The 19,358-nt window shown below is 36.7% G+C and overlaps 1 protein-coding gene across 5 annotated transcripts in view; it reads left to right on the forward strand.

Moving 5' to 3' along the window:
* col16a1 (collagen, type XVI, alpha 1) overlaps positions 1-19,358 on the forward strand; it is a 176,917-nt gene that overhangs the window by 121,618 nt on the left and 35,941 nt on the right. For all 5 annotated transcript variants that reach the window (XM_088090134.1, XM_088090133.1, XM_088090137.1 and 2 more), the window contains 17 exons: positions 930-983; positions 1,075-1,128; positions 1,231-1,284; positions 1,371-1,415; positions 1,523-1,576; positions 1,657-1,692; positions 1,776-1,838; positions 1,918-1,989; positions 2,095-2,148; positions 2,283-2,327; positions 4,337-4,381; positions 4,623-4,676; positions 4,833-4,886; positions 4,980-5,030; positions 5,454-5,543; positions 5,665-5,700; positions 5,808-5,852. In XM_088090134.1, coding sequence (XP_087946260.1) covers positions 930-983; positions 1,075-1,128; positions 1,231-1,284; positions 1,371-1,415; positions 1,523-1,576; positions 1,657-1,692; positions 1,776-1,838; positions 1,918-1,989; positions 2,095-2,148; positions 2,283-2,327; positions 4,337-4,381; positions 4,623-4,676; positions 4,833-4,886; positions 4,980-5,030; positions 5,454-5,543; positions 5,665-5,700; positions 5,808-5,852 — 906 coding nt within the window. The remainder of the gene's footprint in view (positions 1-929; positions 984-1,074; positions 1,129-1,230; positions 1,285-1,370; positions 1,416-1,522; positions 1,577-1,656; positions 1,693-1,775; positions 1,839-1,917; positions 1,990-2,094; positions 2,149-2,282; positions 2,328-4,336; positions 4,382-4,622; positions 4,677-4,832; positions 4,887-4,979; positions 5,031-5,453; positions 5,544-5,664; positions 5,701-5,807; positions 5,853-19,358) is intronic.

Below are 19,358 nucleotides of genomic sequence, written 5' to 3' on the forward strand. Positions count from 1 at the left end.
GACCCTGCTGCTGATTATATCACTCATATTCAGTGGCGAGGAAGTTACTCACAATGATGAGCTACTAATTAGTTTCTCCTCAGTATGATCAATTAGTAATTACTTTCACTAAATTACAGCCCTCAGTAATCATGCTAATAACTAATATCTCACAGTGATATTCTTACCATTTTTCTGATGTTCAGCTTTGTTTATTTATTCTAAAGGGACAATTAGCTAAACAGTTAATTATCCATCTCATGTACCACCTTCTTAAAAGCACCCAGCTTCCCTTTGACATTCTTTTATTCGCTCCAACTTCGCTCTCTTTTGTTCCAGCACTCATCTGTCTTCCGCTTACAGCAGCTGTTGCTAGGCAACAGGTCACACTCGCACATGCATATTAATGTTTATGTCAAAACAGCATTCAATATTGAATTAGAGTTTAAATTTTCTGTGTTACAGAAGTGAAGTCAGTGTGATCATATATTTTGTTGCTTAGTAACACGCATACTGCTGATTGTCTCTGTTTGTTTGGATTCCTAAAGAGATAAATGACTTAATGAAGTGTGCAGCTTTGGTAGAGTTTGCACCTGAATCTGCAATACAATAAAGGAAGATGGGACAAAAGGAGGGACGCAACATTTTATCATTTGCTTGTGTTGGGGGAATAAACATTTAATTTAACATCCAACTGGAGTGAGCGGGCAATGTTTAGCCTCTGGACATCACCATCACAGACGTGAATCACCATCCTGAAGTCTGGTGAAGGTGTAGAGCAGAGGACAAAATCAAATGGAGGCTCTCCCAAAGGGAGATGGCACAAGCCAGTTAGCTTTTTCCTCTGTTTGATATTGACTCGCCTTGTCCTTGGCTCATTTTCACCGGACAGCATACGTATCACATCCTCTCCTTCATTTTCTAATCATTCCTCACTCTGACATTCTCAGGGTCAGCAGGGCGAGCGAGGGTTACCAGGCCTCCCAGGAACAAAGGGCGAACAGGCGAGTATATGCCAATCAGTTTCCCCGAAATCATAACATGTAGAGAAACCATTTTTTCCACACTTGATTGATTGTATGAATTTCACCTCAGGGCCCTACGGGGTCGTCCGGATATCCAGGAGCCATGGGACCGCCTGGACTACCTGTAAGTTACTCTCACCTGCCTCATTACAAAGGAGAGCAATCTGACAGTTTTAATGGATGGAGGGGTGGTTACATTGATTGACTGTCTATATGTGTTTGTCAGGGACTGAAGGGTGAACGTGGGAGCCCAGGAAGCAGTGGTCAGAAAGGAGAATCAGTAAGCCATTACACTGTCAATGTTATATAAACACACAGTGCATCTGTGTTGCATATTACTGGCTAACATTTCTTTTGCCTCTTCAGGGACCTCCTGGTACCCCTGGTTACCAAGGAACGGCTGGTGCACCGGTCAGTGTTTCATCATAAATTTTGCTCAGCAATATTCAGAGCTAGCTTCCTCATTTATCATTACAAATTGTAATAACAGAATAATTTATGCCCATCTGTGTCTGCAGGGCAATAAAGGAGACACAGGACCAGCAGGGCCTGTTGGTGCCAAAGGAGATCAGGTTTGTATGCATTTACATAAAAGAAAATATGACTATTAGAAACCAAATACATATTCATGTTAATCTTTTCTTGTTTCAAGGGTTTCTCAGGACCACCAGGTTTCCCAGGACCACCAGTATGTAAATGCATTAACTCATCTAGAGAAAATTCTTGCCTTTGTAGTAGTTGTAGTGACTTTGTATCTCTGTATTTCTTTAGGGTGCACCAGGTCCTGCTGGCAAACCTGGAAAGGAAGGTTCCCCTGGGCTCAGAGGTGACAAAGTGAGTTCAAATCACACATTTAGCTTAGTTTTGCATTCAAAATTGACATATGTTGTAATAAATATGTCTCCTCTCAAAGGGCAATGATGGCATGCAAGGCTCCCAGGGACCAACTGGACCCCCAGGCTCCCCAGGCTCTCCTGGGCTGATGGTATATAGATGTTATATTACAAGCTTGACCCACTTAAACATATCTATGACCTGTAAACTATTCAGTGTCCTCATTTGCACTCTCCATCTGTGTTTGTAATAAAAGGGCCCCCCTGGGATTGAGGGATTGGATGGAAAAGATGGGAAACCAGGGCTGCGGGTAAGTTACTCACAAGCATCCTCACATACAAGCAGAATATTAAAACACATGCTAAGGTCACGCTTTACTTGGTAAAGTTAAATACATGCATACAACAGTTGACCTATGGTGCCGGCTATTTTTTCATTTATCAGGGAGAGGCAGGCCCCCCAGGCCCAGCAGGTCCACGAGGAATCCCAGTAAGTATCACCTCTAAAATTTTCCATGACCTGGTTCGATTCTGTCTCTATCCAGTGCAGAAAACAACATAAATTAAGCATGAGTAGTATACTGTGTATATCCTGAAGTGGTGTCCAAACCAGATCTTAAAATAAAACATTTTTGTACCAGTCCGGATGAATCATTTGTAACCCTTTGACGTTCTGTAATATGTAGACTGAAAGAATGCAGCAAGAGTCAGACAATTGAAGAAAATTACAAAAATAAGGTTTTAATTAATTCTGTGTCTGAATCTGCTTCTTCAGTCATAGTGTTTATACTGACATTTTTATCCATGTTAGTCTCCTGACTATTCCTTCTGCACCACTATGAGGTTCACATTTATATATTTGAGTACTAACTGTGGCAGTCCTGTAGATTTTGGGGATGGTGGAATTCAATTCTTAGATGCATCAGGATTCTCTTTTGAAAGATAATCTTGAAGCAGAAAACTAAATATTTGGAAAATTAAAATTTCAATGCTTGACATCATGGTCGCTTGCAACAATTTTTTAAAAGACAATTCTTTACTGCTAAACCAATTCACTTTCTAAGCACAGACTGCACAAAATCATGAATGTGGCTATTGTTATGTCACCCATTGGTTTGTGGACTGCCATTTTGAAGCCCAGACTTGGGAATTTCAGTTGTTGCCATCACATATCACATCACATTTTTTTTTTTTATTAAAGGTAAATCCATCTGCTCATTTTAATCATATGTCATTACAAATGTACTATGTTTTAAAAGTAGTAAGTAGTCACACAAGAAAAAAAATGCATCAAAAAACAGATAAACTTTGTGTAATTGCACTAACTTGAATTGAAGATGGAATTATAAGGTGATTCCCTTCCCTAATGGATTGCCATGAAGTGTGATACATACAATGATGTCCCAGGATATTCTGTCATAATTTACTTGTTCCTTAATCTTTCTATTAGCACCATCATCAGGACACCATAATTACATTTCCATCAACCTAAGCTGCACTTTGTGTTGATGCCAATATTAGGATGCTAACATCTTTAACTAAGGGCTCATTTATGTCCAACGTTAGATATGTATGAAAAAACGGTCAAAACCCTCTTTCTGCACTCTGCGTTCATTTCATCCGTATTGTTTTACTTTTTCTGAAAGCCTACAGATACAGACAATACAGAGATTGTGAGGACAATGTAGACCCTTACTCATGTTAAAACATTTAGATATAACCCACAAGGAAACATTTAGAAACAATGTAGGTTGTGTTTTTCCAAATATTCACATCAGCAATGCGCTAGTTATTTTTCTCATACAGCAGCTTGTTATGGCAAATCCAAACTGATGGGCATACTTTTTATACAATGCATCAGAAGAATTGTATTGTCGCGGCTAACCTTGAGTTTCACACACAGCAAACTAGTATGCAAATCACCCTGCATGACTAAACATTTTTCATTGAACACCTATCTAAAGCTCTTAATAGAGAGATGGATTGCCAACGATGGGTGAATTTATTGTGCTCTTGAGATTGTGACTTGCATTTTGGATTAAAAATAAATACATATGTATAGAAAAGTTTTAAAACAGGTCAAGACGGGCGTAATCTTAATTCTTGACTTTTGTGTAGCTCCACCAACAGCACCCAAGTCAAATGACTGTGGACTGTGACTCATGTTTGCGTGATCATTACTGAGTCTTGTTAATGCCGTAGATATCACTGGTGATGTGGCCCCATTTGAGACTTCTAAGCTTCCCATCTTCGTCTAAGATCTCTCTGTCATGTATACTGACACAGCAGAGATAGTCACTGCAGTCAGCTTCAGTGAAGAAACGAATAGCTACCTCCCTTCCCTTCATTTCTCCCACTAACTCTCTGTATCTCAGTTTGTGTTCTACCCGAGAGCAGGTGTTTGGGATTTCAAAGACACGTCTGCCTCTTCTTTGGCAGCCTCGACTTTGTGAATTTTGATACTGTACCAATCTCATTCTCTTTGATGTCTCTCCTCAGGGATTCAAAGGGAAAACCGGCCATGTTGGCTTCCCTGGACAGAAGGTTAGCCAACAACTCATTGCTTTACCATCACACCATGTCTGTCTGTTTGTCGACTTACCATTGCTGTCTGTTGCTTGTGCATTAGGCCAAGTTGTTTTATCAAACTGGTGATTATGAAAACTGTCAAAAGACAAGTCCTGTTGTTGTTGCTGTGCTACTTTATTTTGAGTTCCCAGTAGAAGGGTGATACATTCCACTCATGCTTCCTGCATTTCATTTTAATACGCTCTTATTACCTCAGGGCGAAGCTGGGCCTGCAGGTCCACCAGGATCACCAGGCAGACCGGGACACGAGGTGAGTAATTTTTTGTCAGTCACTATCCCTAGTGGATTTGGATCAATATTAAAGCACATGTCGATAATCTGTGCAAACAAGCCCAAAGCAAGTGTGTATATATTACAGTCAGTGTAACCCTGGAGATTTCTAAAGGTTGATCTGTGACCTCTCCAGGGTGATCCTGGTACCCCAGGAGCTCAGGGACGACCTGGACCCTCTGGCCACATTGTAAGTTCACTGCCCTTTTAATGCAGGGCATGTATATTCTGTTGACATTGTAGTGTGTCAGTGTGTTAAATTTATGTTTACTTTCCTCCTTAGGGTCCCGCAGGCTCAGCTGGACCACCAGGACCTCCTGGTCCATCAGGAGTGGTAAGAGAAATGCTGTAAAACCATGATATTTTTTAACAAACAAGAAATAGATTAAATTATATAATATTTAATATTCACCAAGGGAAACATGGGTTGTTTCAGCAGCCAAATATCTTTTTGAGATTTCAGAATAAAATAAAGTAAATAGTGAGTGGTTAGCATAACAAATAATGCCAACATAAATTATGATCACAGTAAATAATCACAGAAGCTACTCAAAATAAAGAAAACATGAAGACGATACATGAGCAGAGATAAGTAAATGGCATCTAAGTTTGATGTGTGTTTGAGTTGTGTATAATGAGCTATACTGTTTATTGTAAGTGTGTGTAGGAGAAAGTAAGAGGGTAAAATAGACAGAGTTAAAATTCTGTCTTGCTAAAGTGCAAACAATAGATAAGAATCTCCATCTTTCCTCTGTAGGGTATAAAAGGAGATAAGGGCCAAGCTGGTGAGAGGGGTCTCCCAGGGATGGGGGGAGCCCCAGGACCACCCGGGCATCCAGGGCTCATGGTAAGCACCTCTTAATTGTCCAAAATTTCCCTCCCAAATTTAGTAAAACATCAATGCAGCTACTCCCATGCAAATATATCCTGCTTGATTCTTTATCCTCTGCTTTGACTTTGTCTTTTAGGGTGAGCCAGGTAACGATGGTGCCCCTGGTAAAGATGTGAGTAATGTCTGGGTGTGGTCTTTGGCCCAATAAAAGTATAATAGAGAGAGAGTGATGTGGTGAAGCGCATATTTCATTCCTTTGATGGATCTTTGTTTTGACAGGGAGCGGCAGGACTACCAGGGGAAAACGGGCAGGCAGGTCAAAAGGTAAGAGACGACTCGGGGTGGTATATTTTGTGTGTGTGCGTGTGTGTGTATGTGTGTGTATCATTAAGGCAAGCATCAACCATCCATTACCACTGCAGACCATCTTAATGCAAGGAGGTGCCCCCTTCTCTGTCCCTTTTAGCTCAGGGAGACTTAGGTCGGCACTCTATGGTGCTGAACACGCTTGCTCTCTCCATTTCTGCCCACTCAGCACCCACACTTAACACAGTCATCAGTTCACTAACCCTCCGACCCTCCCACTGACACCCTCCTTCCTCCTCACCTCACTTCACCTCTCGCCAAACTGCCTGCTAGTCCTCTGTAGCCGTAGAGCCTGTTGGATCTCTCCTCAGACACAGGCTTACAGTAATGTAGGTGGAAACAGTGATAAAGTTATTCTCTGCCTGCAGGATAATGCTATTAAGCCTGAGGGGAGATGCTAGATGAGGCTATTTGTCACGCTGACAGGACGGCATTGTCAGGGTTTTAGCTGCACAGAAGAGGAGAACAGAGGAGAAAGACGAGAACGGACTCCTCTATTCTTCTCCCTCCTCTCTATTTCAAGAGCCGCCTGTCTGTCACTGACATGTAAACATTACACGTCCATTATGGGCTGCTTTGTCCTTGATAAATCACTGTCGCTAATGTAGCAAGGCTGTTTTTAGAGTGTATTTAACAACTCAAATGGTGGGCTTAGTTGTGTGGAAAGTGATATAGACATGGCCCAAAACTATCTGAAAGGGTGTGCTTCATCATAAAATGCTGTTGATAATGATCTGCATGTACTTCTCAAAGGTATAAAAAATAATTAAACAGAACATAAAAGTCCACCATTTTCTTTGTAGCTATATATTATATATATATGTATATATAGATACAGGTATATGCTTTTTGTGTTCCTTCTGTCTGATGTAGCTATCGCTCGGGATTGCTATATCTATCACTACCGCTTTCTTCTATCGACCACTATAATGTCTGGTTCATTAGCTATCAGCAGTTTGTCAGTCTGGAAGTCCAGCCCTGTCATTGTCCACCACCTTTGGAGGTGTTTTCCATTTGGAGCTTGGGACTTGTTTCTGTACTGACTGGCAGTGCGTTTGCGCTGATGGCCTTCAACTTGTTCTTCCCATTTAGCTGACTTTTCAGGACTTGCTTACCTTCTGTGGAGGTATTTAGTTGTGGTTGACTTCCTTGCAGCCTCATATCGGTTCCCATTTGCCTGTAGGATAACAAAGTATCTGTAACTGTCCTGTACATCCTCTATGTTTCCCTCTAGTAGTTCAACTCCTTCAGTTATGACCATCTTACCTCTTAAATATCATGTGTCTGCACTTATCCAGCCTGAATGACATCCTGATGTTGTTTCTGTAGGTCCTGGTGATTTGGATCATTGAGTCAATGTCATGCTCACTCTTACCGTATGGCTAAAATGTCATCCATATAGCAGAGGTGGCTGATAGTTGCTACACTTTGGAACCAGTATCCACAGCTACACTTAGTGATGATCAGGCTGAAGGGGTTCAGAGCTGTGCAGAACAGCAGCAGGGTTTTGAGGATCATAAAAATGTCATAGTTTGTCATAAAATATCGTTATTATGTATTAGTGTTGTATAACAGAAAAATATAATGAAAAAAAATTAAAATGCCATAAAAATAAGAAAATGTAAAATAAGGAAAATGTCTTAGTATTATAAACATTTCATTATATTTTATGTAAGAAAAACATCAGGAAAAATGCAGTAGTATATTATGACATAAAAACATCATGGAAAATGTCATAGTAAAATGTAACCAACAAAGTCATTGTATGGCATGATATGAAAATGTTATAAAAATATGTCAGTATAGTATGTCATGAAAATGCTTTAGTACTGTGTGATATAAAAACTTAATGAAAAATGCCATAAGAAATAAAAACATAATGAAAAATGAAATAAGACAGTATAATATGCAAGGGTCATAGTAAAGTATGTCATTAAAAATTCTTAGTGTAGTTTGTCAATAAATGTCATAGTATAGTATGACATCAAATAGTATGTCACAAAATCTGTCAAGGTATAGAATAACAGAAAATTTTCAGTCATAGTATGATATTAAAATGTTATAGAAAGGCACAATATATTATGCCATTAAAAATGTCTTACAGTAGTATGTCATAAAAAATGCCAAAGAATAGTATATGTAGAATTTCATGAATGTGTCATAGTATAGTTTGGCAAAAAAAGTAAACAAACATTATGACTAGTATAATATAGTAGTATAAAAAATACCATAGTAAAGCATGATGTGAAAATTTTATTTAAAAAATGTCATAGTATTGTACGATGAATAAACTCTTGACAAATATTATAGTATAGTGTGTCATAAAAAAAGTTAAAGCATAGTGTATAAAATGATGTAGAATGGCATAGAGTATCATTAAAATGCCTTAGTGTAGTATGTAATGAAAACATCATGAAAAGTGTGTAGTGTTTAGTTTAGTGTTGATAAAAACACGAAAAAAGGATGATATGAAATATCTTAAAAATGTCATAGTACTATGAAAAAAAATATAACGAAAATCTCTGCGGAGTATAACGATATAAGAATGTAACCAAAAATATCATAGAGTAGTAGAATATAAAAGTGTCATAAAAAAAAATCTTACAGTATAGTGTGTCATGAAAAAGTAGATGAGTAGTTGATGATATCATCCAGCAAAGCATAAAAACATCATTATTTTCTGTCATCCAAATTAAAAAAGTAATAGTGTAGTATGTCATCCAAAACAACAAATACAAATACTATCCTGTGTCATCAACAAAGCATAAAAACGTCATGTTACAGTGTTTGTCCAAAATAGCACAAAAAGTCATACTACAGTATGTTGTCCAAAATGGCATAAAAAGTCACAGTGAGTTAGGTCATCCAAAGTAGCACAAAAAAGTCATACTATAGAATGTTGTCCAAAACAGCATAAAAAAGTGAAAGAATAGTAGCAGTAAAAAGTCATACTGTACTATATCATGCAGAAAAGCACGAAAAATGGCATAGTGTGCCATCCAAAATAGCACAAAAACAGTTGATAACCTCTTAGTATTGCATGTAGAGACATTTTTTAGTAAACAGTGTTGAAAAAAGATCCCAAAATGCCCCATAAAATAGAATGTTAAAAAATGACCAAAAAAATCAAGGCTATAATATGGCCAAAATGTCAAAATTTTACATGTCCAAAAAACTGCTGAAAACCACTTAGAAAAGCATGTACAGGCATGTAATAGTATACACTGTTGGAAAAAAAAACCATTCCAAAAAGGCCCAAAAACCCGTAAAATAGCATGTTGAAAAAATGACCAAAAAAGCAAGGCTATACTATGGCGAAAAAGACAAAATTTAACATGTCCAAAAAGTCGTTAAAACTTAGTATTGCATGTAGAGGCATGTTATAGTATACAATGTTGAAAAATCATCCCAAAAGGGCCCAAAACCCCATAAAATTGCATGTTGAAATAATGACCAAGAAAGCAAGGCTATAGTATGGCAAAAATGTCGAAATTTGACATGACCAAAAAACTGCTGGAAACCACTTAGAATTGCACTTAGAGGCATGTTATAATATACAGTGTTGAAAGAGCAGCCCAAAAAGGACAAAAACCCCCATAAAATAGCATGTTGAATAAATGACCAAAGAAGCAAGGTGAAAATGTCGAAATAAAATAGCATGTAAGCTGTTTCCAGCTGTTTTTGGTCAGATTTTCGACATGCCAAATTATGCTGTTTTTGTCTCTTTTTGCAACTTTCTTTGCTATGGTGTGTTTTGGCAGGTTATTCTAAGGTGTTTCAAGCTCTTTTCAACAGTTTTTGGGACATGTCATATTTTGACATTTTTGCCTTACTATAGTCTTGGAATTTTTGGTTAGATTTTCGACATGCCAAATTATGCTGTTTTTGTATCTTTTTGCAACTGTCTTTGCTATGGCGTGTTTCCGCAGGTTATTCTAAGCTGTTTCCAGCTGTTTGCAACAGTTTTTGGGACATGTCAAATTTTGACAATTTTGCCTTGCTATAGTCTTGGATTTTTGGTCAGATTTTCAACATGCCAAATTATGCAGTTTTTGGCTGTTCTTGCAACTTTCTTTGCGATGGTGTGTTTTATCAGGCTATTCTAAGCTGTTTCCAGCTGTTTTCAACAGTTTTTGGGACGTGTCAAATATTGACATTTTTGCCTTAGTCTTGTATGTTTGGTCAGATCTTCGACATGACAGATTATGCTCTTTTTTGGCTGTTCTTGCAACTTTCTTTGCTATGGTGTGTTTTGGCAGGTTATTCTAAGCTGTTTCCAGCTGTTTTTGGTCAGATTTTCGACATGCCAAATTATGCTGTTTTTGTCTCTTTTTGCAACTTTCTTTGCTATGGTGTGTTTTGGCAGGTTATTCTAAGGTGTTTCAAGCTCTTTTCAACAGTTTTTGGGACATGTCATATTTTGACATTTTTGCCTTACTATAGTCTTGGATTTTTGGTCAGATTTTCAACATGCCAAATTATGCTGTTTTTAGCTCTTTATGCAACTTTCTTTGCTATGGCGTGTCTTCGCAGGTTATTCTATACTGTTTCCAGCTACTTTAAACAGTTTTTGGGACATGTCAAATTTTGAAAATTGTGCCTTACTATAGCCTTGGATTTTTGGTCAGATTTTCAACATGCCAAATTATGCTTTTTTTGTCTCTTTATGGAACTTTCTTTGCTATGGTGTGTTTTGGCAGGTTATTCTATACTGTTTCCAGCTACTTTAAACAGTTTTTGGTACATGTCAAATTTTGAAAATTTTGCCTTACTATAGCCTTGGATTTTTGGTCAGATTTTTGACATGCCAAATTATGCTGTTTATAGCTATTTTTGCAACTTTCTTTGCTATGGTGTGTCTTGGCAGGCTATTCTAAGCTGTTTCCAGCTACTTTAAATAGTTTTTGGGACATGTCATATTTTGTAAATTTTGCCTTACTATAGCCTTGGATTTTTGGTCAGATTTTCAACATGCCAAATTATGCTTTTTTTGTCTCTTTATGCAACTTTCTTTGCTATGGCGTGTTTTGGCAGGTTATTCTGAGCTGTTTCCAGCTGTTTCCAACAGTTTTTGGGACGTGTCAAATTTTCAAAATTTTGCCTTACTATAGCCTTGGATTTTTGGTCAGATTTTCAACATGCCAAATTAAGCTTTTTTTGTCTCTTTATGCAACTTTCTTTGCTATGGCGTGTCTTGGCAGGCTATTCTAAGCTGTTTCCAGCTACTTTAAACAGTTTTTGGGACATGTCAAATTTTGAAAATTTTGCCTTACTATAGCCTTGGATTGTTGGTCAGATTTTCAACATGCCAAATTATGCTTTTTTTGTCTCTTTATGCAACTTTCTTTGCTATGGCGTGTTTTGGCAGGTTATTCTAAGCTGTTTCCAGCTGTTTGCAACAGTTTTTGGGACATGTCAAATTTTGACAATTTTGCCTTACTATAGTCTTGGATTTTTGGTCAGATTTTCAACATGCCAAATTATGCAGTTTTTGGCTGTTCTTGCAACTTTCTTTGCGATGGTGTGTTTCATCAGGCTATTCTAAGCTGTTTCCAGCTGTTTTCAACAGTTTTTGGGACGTGTCAAATATTGACATTTTTGCCTTAGTCTTGTATGTTTGGTCAGATCTTCGACATGACAGATTATGCTCTTTTTTGGCTGTTCTTGCAACTTTCTTTGCTATGGTGTGTTTTGGCAGGTTATTCTAAGCTGTTTCCAGCTGTTTTTGGTCAGATTTTCGACATGCCAAATTATGCTGTTTTTGTCTCTTTTTGCAACTTTCTTTGCTATGGTGTGTTTTGGCAGGTTATTCTAAGGTGTTTCAAGCTCTTTTCAACAGTTTTTGGGACATGTCATATTTTGACATTTTTGCCTTACTATAGTCTTGGATTTTTGGTCAGATTTTCAACATGCCAAATTATGCTTTTTTGTCTCTTTATGCAACTTTCTTTGCTATGGCGTGTTTTGGCAGGTTATTCTAAGCTGTTTCCAGCTGTTTTCAACAGTTTTTGGGACATGTCAAATTTTGAAAATTTTGCCTTACTATAGCCTTGGATTTTTGGTCAGATTTTCAACATGCCAAATTATGCTGTTTTTAGCTCTTTATGCAACTTTCTTTGCTATGGCGTGTCTTCGCAGGTTATTCTATACTGTTTCCAGCTACTTTAAACAGTTTTTGGGACATGTCAAATTTTGAAAATTGTGCCTTACTATAGCCTTGGATTTTTGGTCAGATTTTCAACATGCCAAATTATGCTTTTTTTGTCTCTTTTTGCATCTTTCTTTGCTATGGTGTGTTTTGGCAGGTTATTCTAAGCTGTTTCCAGCTGTTTCAACAGTTTTTGGGACATGTCATATTTTGAAAATTTTGCCTTACTATAGCCTTGGATTTTTGGTCAGATTTTCGACATGCCAAATTATGCTGTTTTTGGCTCTTTTTGCAACTTTCTTTGCTATGGTATGTCTTGGCAGGCTATTCTAAGCTGTTTCCAGCTACTTTAAACAGTTTTTGGGACATGTCATATTTTGAAAATTTTGCCTTACTATAGCCTTGGATTTTTGGTCAGATTTTCAACATGCCAAATTATGCTTTTTTTGTCTCTTTATGCAACTTTCTTTACTATGGCGTGTTTTGGCAGGTTATTCTAAGCTGTTTCCAGCTGTTTCAACAGTTTTTGGGAAATGTCAAATTTTGAAAATTTTGCCTTACTATAGCCTTGGATTTTTGGTCAGATTTTCAACATGCCAAATTATGCTTTTTTTGTCTCTTTATGCAACTTTCTTTGCTATGGTGTGTTTTGGCAGGTTATTCTATACTGTTTCCAGCTACTTTAAACAGTTTTTGGGACATGTCAAATTTTGAAAATTTTGCCTTACTATAGCCTTGGATTTTTGGTCAGATTTTCAACATGCCAAATTATGCTTTTTTTGTCTCTTTATGGAACTTTCTTTGCTATGGTGTGTTTTGGCAGGTTATTCTATACTGTTTCCAGCTACTTTAAACAGTTTTTGGTACATGTCAAATTTTGAAAATTTTGCCTTACTATAGCCTTGGATTTTTGGTCAGATTTTCAACATGCCAAATTATGCTTTTTTTGTCTCTTTATGCAACTTTCTTTGCTATGGCGTGTCTTGGCAGGCTATTCTAAGCTGTTTCCAGCTACTTTAAACAGTTTTTGGGACATGTCAAATTTTGAAAATTTTGCCTTACTATAGCCTTGGATTTTTGGTCAGATTTTCAACATGCCAAATTATGCTTTTTTTGTCTCTTTATGCAACTTTCTTTGCTATGGCGTGTTTTGGCAGGTTATTCTAAGCTGTTTCCAGCTGTTTTCAACAGTTTTTGGTACATGTCAAATTTTCAAAATTTTGCCTTACTATAGCCTTGGATTTTTGGTCAGATTTTCGACATGCCAAATTATACTTTTTTTGTCTCTTCATGCAACTTTCTTTGCTATGGCGTGTTTTGGCAGGTTATTCTAAGCTGTTTCCAGCTGTTTTCAACAGTTTTTGGTACATGTCAAATTTTGAAAATTTTGTCTTACTATAGCCTTGGATTTTTGGTCAGATTTTCAACATGCCAAATTATGCTTTTTTTGTCTCTTTATGCAACTTTCTTTGCTATGGCGTGTTTTGGCAGGTTATTCTGAGCTGTTTCCAGCTGTTTCCAACAGTTTTTGGGACATGTCAAATTTTGAAAATTTTGCCTTACTATAGCCTTGGATTTTTGGTCAGATTTTCAACATGCCAAATTATGCTTTTTTTGTCTCTTTATGCAACTTTCTTTGCTATGGCGTGTTTTGGCAGGTTATTCTAAGCTGTTTCCAGCTGTTTTCAACAGTTTTTGGTACATGTCAAATTTTGAAAATTTTGCCTTACTATAGCCTTGGATTTTTGGTCAGATTTTCGACATGCCAAATTATGCAGTTTTTATTGTTCTTGCAACTTTCTTTGCTTTTGCGTGTTTTGGCAGGCTATTCTAAGCTGTTTCCAGCTGTTTTTAACAGTTTTTGGGACGTGTCAAATTTTGAAAATTTTGCCTTACTATAGCCTTGGATTTTTGGTCAGATTTTCAACATGCCAAATTATGCTTTTTTGTCTCTTTATGCAACTTTCTTTGCTATGGCGTGTCTTGGCAAGCTATTCTAAGCTGTTTCCAGCTACTTTAAACAGTTTTTGGGACATGTCAAATTTTGAAAATTTTGCCTTACTATAGCCTTGGATTTTTGGTCAGATTTTCAACATGCCAAATTATGCTTTTTTTGTCTCTTTATGCAACTTTCTTTGCTATGGTGTGTTTTGGCAGGTTATTCTAAGCTGTTTCAGCTGTTTTAACAGTTTTTGGGACGTGTCATATTTTGAAAATTTTGCCTTACTATAGCCTTGGATTTTTGGTCAGATTTTCGACATGCCAAATTATGCTTTTTTTGTCTCTTTATGCAACTTTCTTTGCTATGGTGTGTTTTGGCAGGTTATTCTAAGCTGTTTCCAGCTGTTTTCAACAGTTTTTGGTACATGTCAAATTTTGAAAATTTTGCCTTACTATAGCCTTGGATTTTTGGTCAGATTTTCAACATGCCAAATTATGCTTTTTTGTCTCTTTATGCAACTTTCTTTGCTTTTGAGTGTTTTGGCAGGTTATTCTAAGCTGTTTCCAGCTGTTTTCAACAGTTTTTGGTACATGTCAAATTTTGAAAATTTTGCCTTACTATAGCCTTGGATTTTTGGTCAGATTTTCAACATGCCAAATTATGCTTTTTTTGTCTCTTTATGCAACTTTCTTTGCTATGGCGTGTTTTGGCAGGTTATTCTGAGCTGTTTCCAGCTGTTTCCAACAGTTTTTGGGACGTGTCAAATTTTCAAAATTTTGCCTTACTATAGCCTTGGATTTTTGGTCAGATTTTCAACATGCCAAATTATGCTTTTTTGTCTCTTTATGCAACTTTCTTTGCTATGGCGTGTCTTGGCAGGCTATTCTAAGCTGTTTCCAGCTACTTTAAACAGTTTTTGGGACATGTCAAATTTTGAAAATTTTGCCTTACTATAGCCTTGGATTGTTGGTCAGATTTTCAACATGCCAAATTATGCTTTTTTTGTCTCTTTATGCAACTTTCTTTGCTATGGTGTGTTTTGGCAGGTTATTCTAAGCTGTTTCCAGCTGTTTTTAACAGTTTTTGGGACGTGTCATATTTTGAAAATTTTGCCTTACTATAGCCTTGGATTTTTGGTCAGATTTTCAACATGCCAAATTATGCTTTTTTTGTCTCTTTATGCAACTTTCTTTGCTATGGCGTGTTTTGGCAGGTTATTCTAAGCTGTTTCCAGCTGTTTTCAACAGTTTTTGGTACATGTCAAATTTTGAAAATTTTGCCTTACTATAGCCTTGGATTTTTGGTCAGATTTTCGACATGCCAAATTATGCTTTTTTTGTCTCTTCATGCAACTTTCTTTGCTATGGCGTGTTTTGGCAGGTTATTCTAAGCTGTTTCCAGCTGTTTTCAACAGTTTTTGGTACATGTCAAATTTTGAAAATTTTGCCTTACTATAGCCTTGGATTTTTGGTCAGATTTTCAACATGCCAAATTATGCTTTTTTTGTCTCTTTATGCAACTTTCTTTGCTATGGCGTGTTTTGGCAGGTTATTCTGAGCTGTTTCCAGCTGTTTCCAACAGTTTTTGGGACATGTCAAATTTTGAAAATTTTGCCTTACTATAGCCTTGGATTTTTGGTCAGATTTTCAACATGCCAAATTATGCTTTTTTGTCTCTTTATGCAACTTTCTTTGCTATGGCTTGTTTTGGCAGGTTATTCTAAGCTGTTTCCAGCTGTTTTCAACAGTTTTTGGGATGTGTCAAATTTTGAAAATTTTGCCTTACTATAGCCTTGGATTTTTGGTCAGATTTTCAACATGCCAAATTATGCTTTTTTGTCTCTTTATGCAACTTTCTTTGCTATGGCGTGTTTTGGCAGGTTATTCTGAGCTGTTTCCAGCTGTTTCCAACAGTTTTTGGGACGTGTCAAATTTTGAAAATTTTGCCTTACTATAGCCTTGGATTTTTGGTCAGATTTTCAACATGCCAAATTATGCTTTTTTTGTCTCTTCATGCAACTTTCTTTGCTTTTGAGTGTTTTGGCAGGTTATTCTAAGCTGTTTCCAGCTGTTTTCAACAGTTTTTGGTACATGTCAAATTTTGAAAATTTTGCCTTACTATAGCCTTGGATTTTTGGTCAGATTTTCAACATGCCAAATTATGCTTTTTTTGTCTCTTCATGCAACTTTCTTTGCTTTTGAGTGTTTTGGCAGGTTATTCTGTTGTTTCCAGCTGTTTTCAACAGTTTTTGGGACGTGTCAAATTTTGAAAATTTTGCCTTACTATAGCCTTGGATTTTTGGTCAGATTTTCAACATGCCAAATTATGCTTTTTTTGTCTCTTTATGCAACTTTCTTTGCTATGGCGTGTTTTGGCAGGTTATTCTGAGCTGTTTCCAGCTGTTTCCAACAGTTTTTGGGACGTGTCAAATTTTGAAAATTTTGCCTTACTATAGCCTTGGATTTTTGGTCAGATTTTCAACATGCCAAATTATGCTTTTTTTGTCTCTTTATGCAACTTCCTTTGCTATGGCGTGCCTTGGCAGGTTATTCTAAGCTGTTTCCAGCTGTTTTTAACAGTTTTTGGGCCGTGTCAAATTTTGAAAATTTTGCCTTACTATAGCCTTGGATTTTTGGTCAGATTTTTGACATGCCAAATTATGCTGTTTATAGCTCTTTTTGCAACTTTCTTTGCTATGGTGTGTCTTGGCAGGCTATTCTAAGCTGTTTCCAGCTACTTTAAACAGTTTTTGGGACATGTCATATTTTGAAAATTTTGCCTTACTATAGCCTTGGATGTTTGGTCAGATTTTCGACATGCCAAATTATGCAGTTTTTGGCTGTTCTTGCAACTTTCTTTGCTTTTGAGTGTTTTGGCAGGCTATTCTAAGCTGTTTCCAGCTGTTTTTAACAGTTTTTGGGACGTGTCAAATTTTGAAAATTTTGCCTTACTATAGCCTTGGATTTTTGGTCAGATTTTCAACATGCCAAATTATGCTTTTTTTGTCTCTTTATGCAACTTTCTTTGCTATGGCGTGTCTTGGCAAGCTATTCTAAGCTGTTTCCAGCTACTTTAAACAGTTTTTGGGACATGTCAAATTTTGAAAATTTTGCCTTACTATAGCCTTGGATTTTTGGTCAGATTTTCAACATGCCAAATTATGCTTTTTTTGTCTCTTTATGCAACTTTCTTTGCTATGGTGTGTTTTGGCAGGTTATTCTAAGCTGTTTCCAGCTGTTTTTAACAGTTTTTGGGACGTGTCATATTTTGAAAATTTTGCCTTACTATAGCCTTGGATTTTTGGTCAGATTTTCGACATGCCAAATTATGCTTTTTTTGTCTCTTTATGCAACTTTCTTTGCTATGGTGTGTTTTGGCAGGTTATTCTAAGCTGTTTCCAGCTGTTTTCAACAGTTTTTGGTACATGTCAAATTTTGAAAATTTTGCCTTACTATAGCCTTGGATTTTTGGTCAGATTTTTGACATGCCAAATTATGCTTTTTTTGTCTCTTTATGGAACTTTCTTTGCTATGGTGTGTTTTGGCAGGTTATTCTATACTGTTTCCAGCTACTTTAAACAGTTTTTGGTACATGTCAAATTTTGAAAATTTTGCCTTACTATAGCCTTGGATTTTTGGTCAGATTTTTGACATGCCAAATTATGCTGTTTATAGCTATTTTTGCAACTTTCTTTGCTATGGTGTGTCTTGGCAGGCTATTCTAAGCTGTTTCCAGCTACTTTAAATAGTTTTTGGGACATGTCATATTTTGTAAATTTTGCCTTACTATAGCCTTGGATTTTTGGTCAGATTTTCAACATGCCAAATTATGCTTTTTTTGTCTCTTTATGCAACTTTCTTTGCTATGGCGTGTTTTGGCAGGTTATTCTGAGCTGTTTCCAGCTGTTTCCAACAGTTTTTGGGACGTGTCAAATTTTCAAAATTTTGCCTTACTATAGCCTTGGATTTTTGGTCAGATTTTCAACATGCCAAATTATGCTTTTTTTGTCTCTTTATGCAACTTTCTTTGCTATGGCGTGTCTTGGCAGGCTATTCTAAGCTGTTTCCAGCTACTTTAAACAGTTTTTGGGACATGTCAAATTTTGAAAATTTTGCCTTACTATAGCCTTGGATTTTTGGTCAGATTTTCAACATGCCAAATTATGCTTTTTTTGTCTCTTTATGCAACTTTCTTTGCTATGGCGTGTTTTGGCAGGTTATTCTAAGCTGTTTCCAGCTGTTTTCAACAGTTTTTGGTACATGTCAAATTTTGAAAATTTTGCCTTACTATAGCCTTGGATTTTTGGTCAGATTTTCGACATGCCAAATTATGCTTTTTTTGTCTCTTCATGCAACTTTCTTTGCTATGGCGTGTTTTGGCAGGTTATTCTAAGCTGTTTCCAGCTGTTTTCAACAGTTTTTGGTACATGTCAAATTTTGAAAATTTTGCCTTACTATAGCCTTGGATTTTTGGTCAGATTTTCAACATGCCAAATTATGCTTTTTTTGTCTCTTTATGCAACTTTCTTTGCTATGGCGTGTTTTGGCAGGTTATTCTGAGCTGTTTCCAGCTGTTTCCAACAGTTTTTGGGACATGTCAAATTTTGAAAATTTTGCCTTACTATAGCCTTGGATTTTTGGTCAGATTTTCAACATGCCAAATTATGCTTTTTTTGTCTCTTTATGCAACTTTCTTTGCTATGGCGTGTTTTGGCAGGTTATTCTAAGCTGTTTCCAGCTGTTTTCAACAGTTTTTGGTACATGTCAAATTTTGAAAATTTTGCCTTACTATAGCCTTGGATGTTTGGTCAGATTTTCGACATGCCAAATTATGCAGTTTTTGGCTGTTCTTGCAACTTTCTTTGCTTTTGAGTGTTTTGGCAGGCTATTCTAAGCTGTTTCCAGCTGTTTTTAACAGTTTTTGGGACGTGTCAAATTTTGAAAATTTTGCCTTACTATAGCCTTGGATTTTTGGTCAGATTTTCAACATGCCAAATTATGCTTTTTTGTCTCTTTATGCAACTTTCTTTGCTATGGCGTGTCTTGGCAAGCTATTCTAAGCTGTTTCCAGCTACTTTAAACAGTTTTTGGGACATGTCAAATTTTGAAAATTTTGCCTTACTATAGCCTTGGATTTTTGGTCAGATTTTCAACATGCCAAATTATGCTTTTTTTGTCTCTTTATGCAACTTTCTTTGCTATGGTGTGTTTTGGCAGGTTATTCTAAGCTGTTTCCAGCTGTTTTTAACAGTTTTTGGGACGTGTCATATTTTGAAAATTTTGCCTTACTATAGCCTTGGATTTTTGGTCAGATTTTCGACATGCCAAATTATGCTTTTTTTGTCTCTTTATGCAACTTTCTTTGCTATGGTGTG

This window comes from Plectropomus leopardus, chromosome 17, assembly GCF_026936395.1.
Source record: "Plectropomus leopardus strain MGB_pleo_1.0 chromosome 17, ASM2693639v1, whole genome shotgun sequence".
Taxonomy (NCBI): Eukaryota; Metazoa; Chordata; class Actinopteri; order Perciformes; family Serranidae; genus Plectropomus; species Plectropomus leopardus.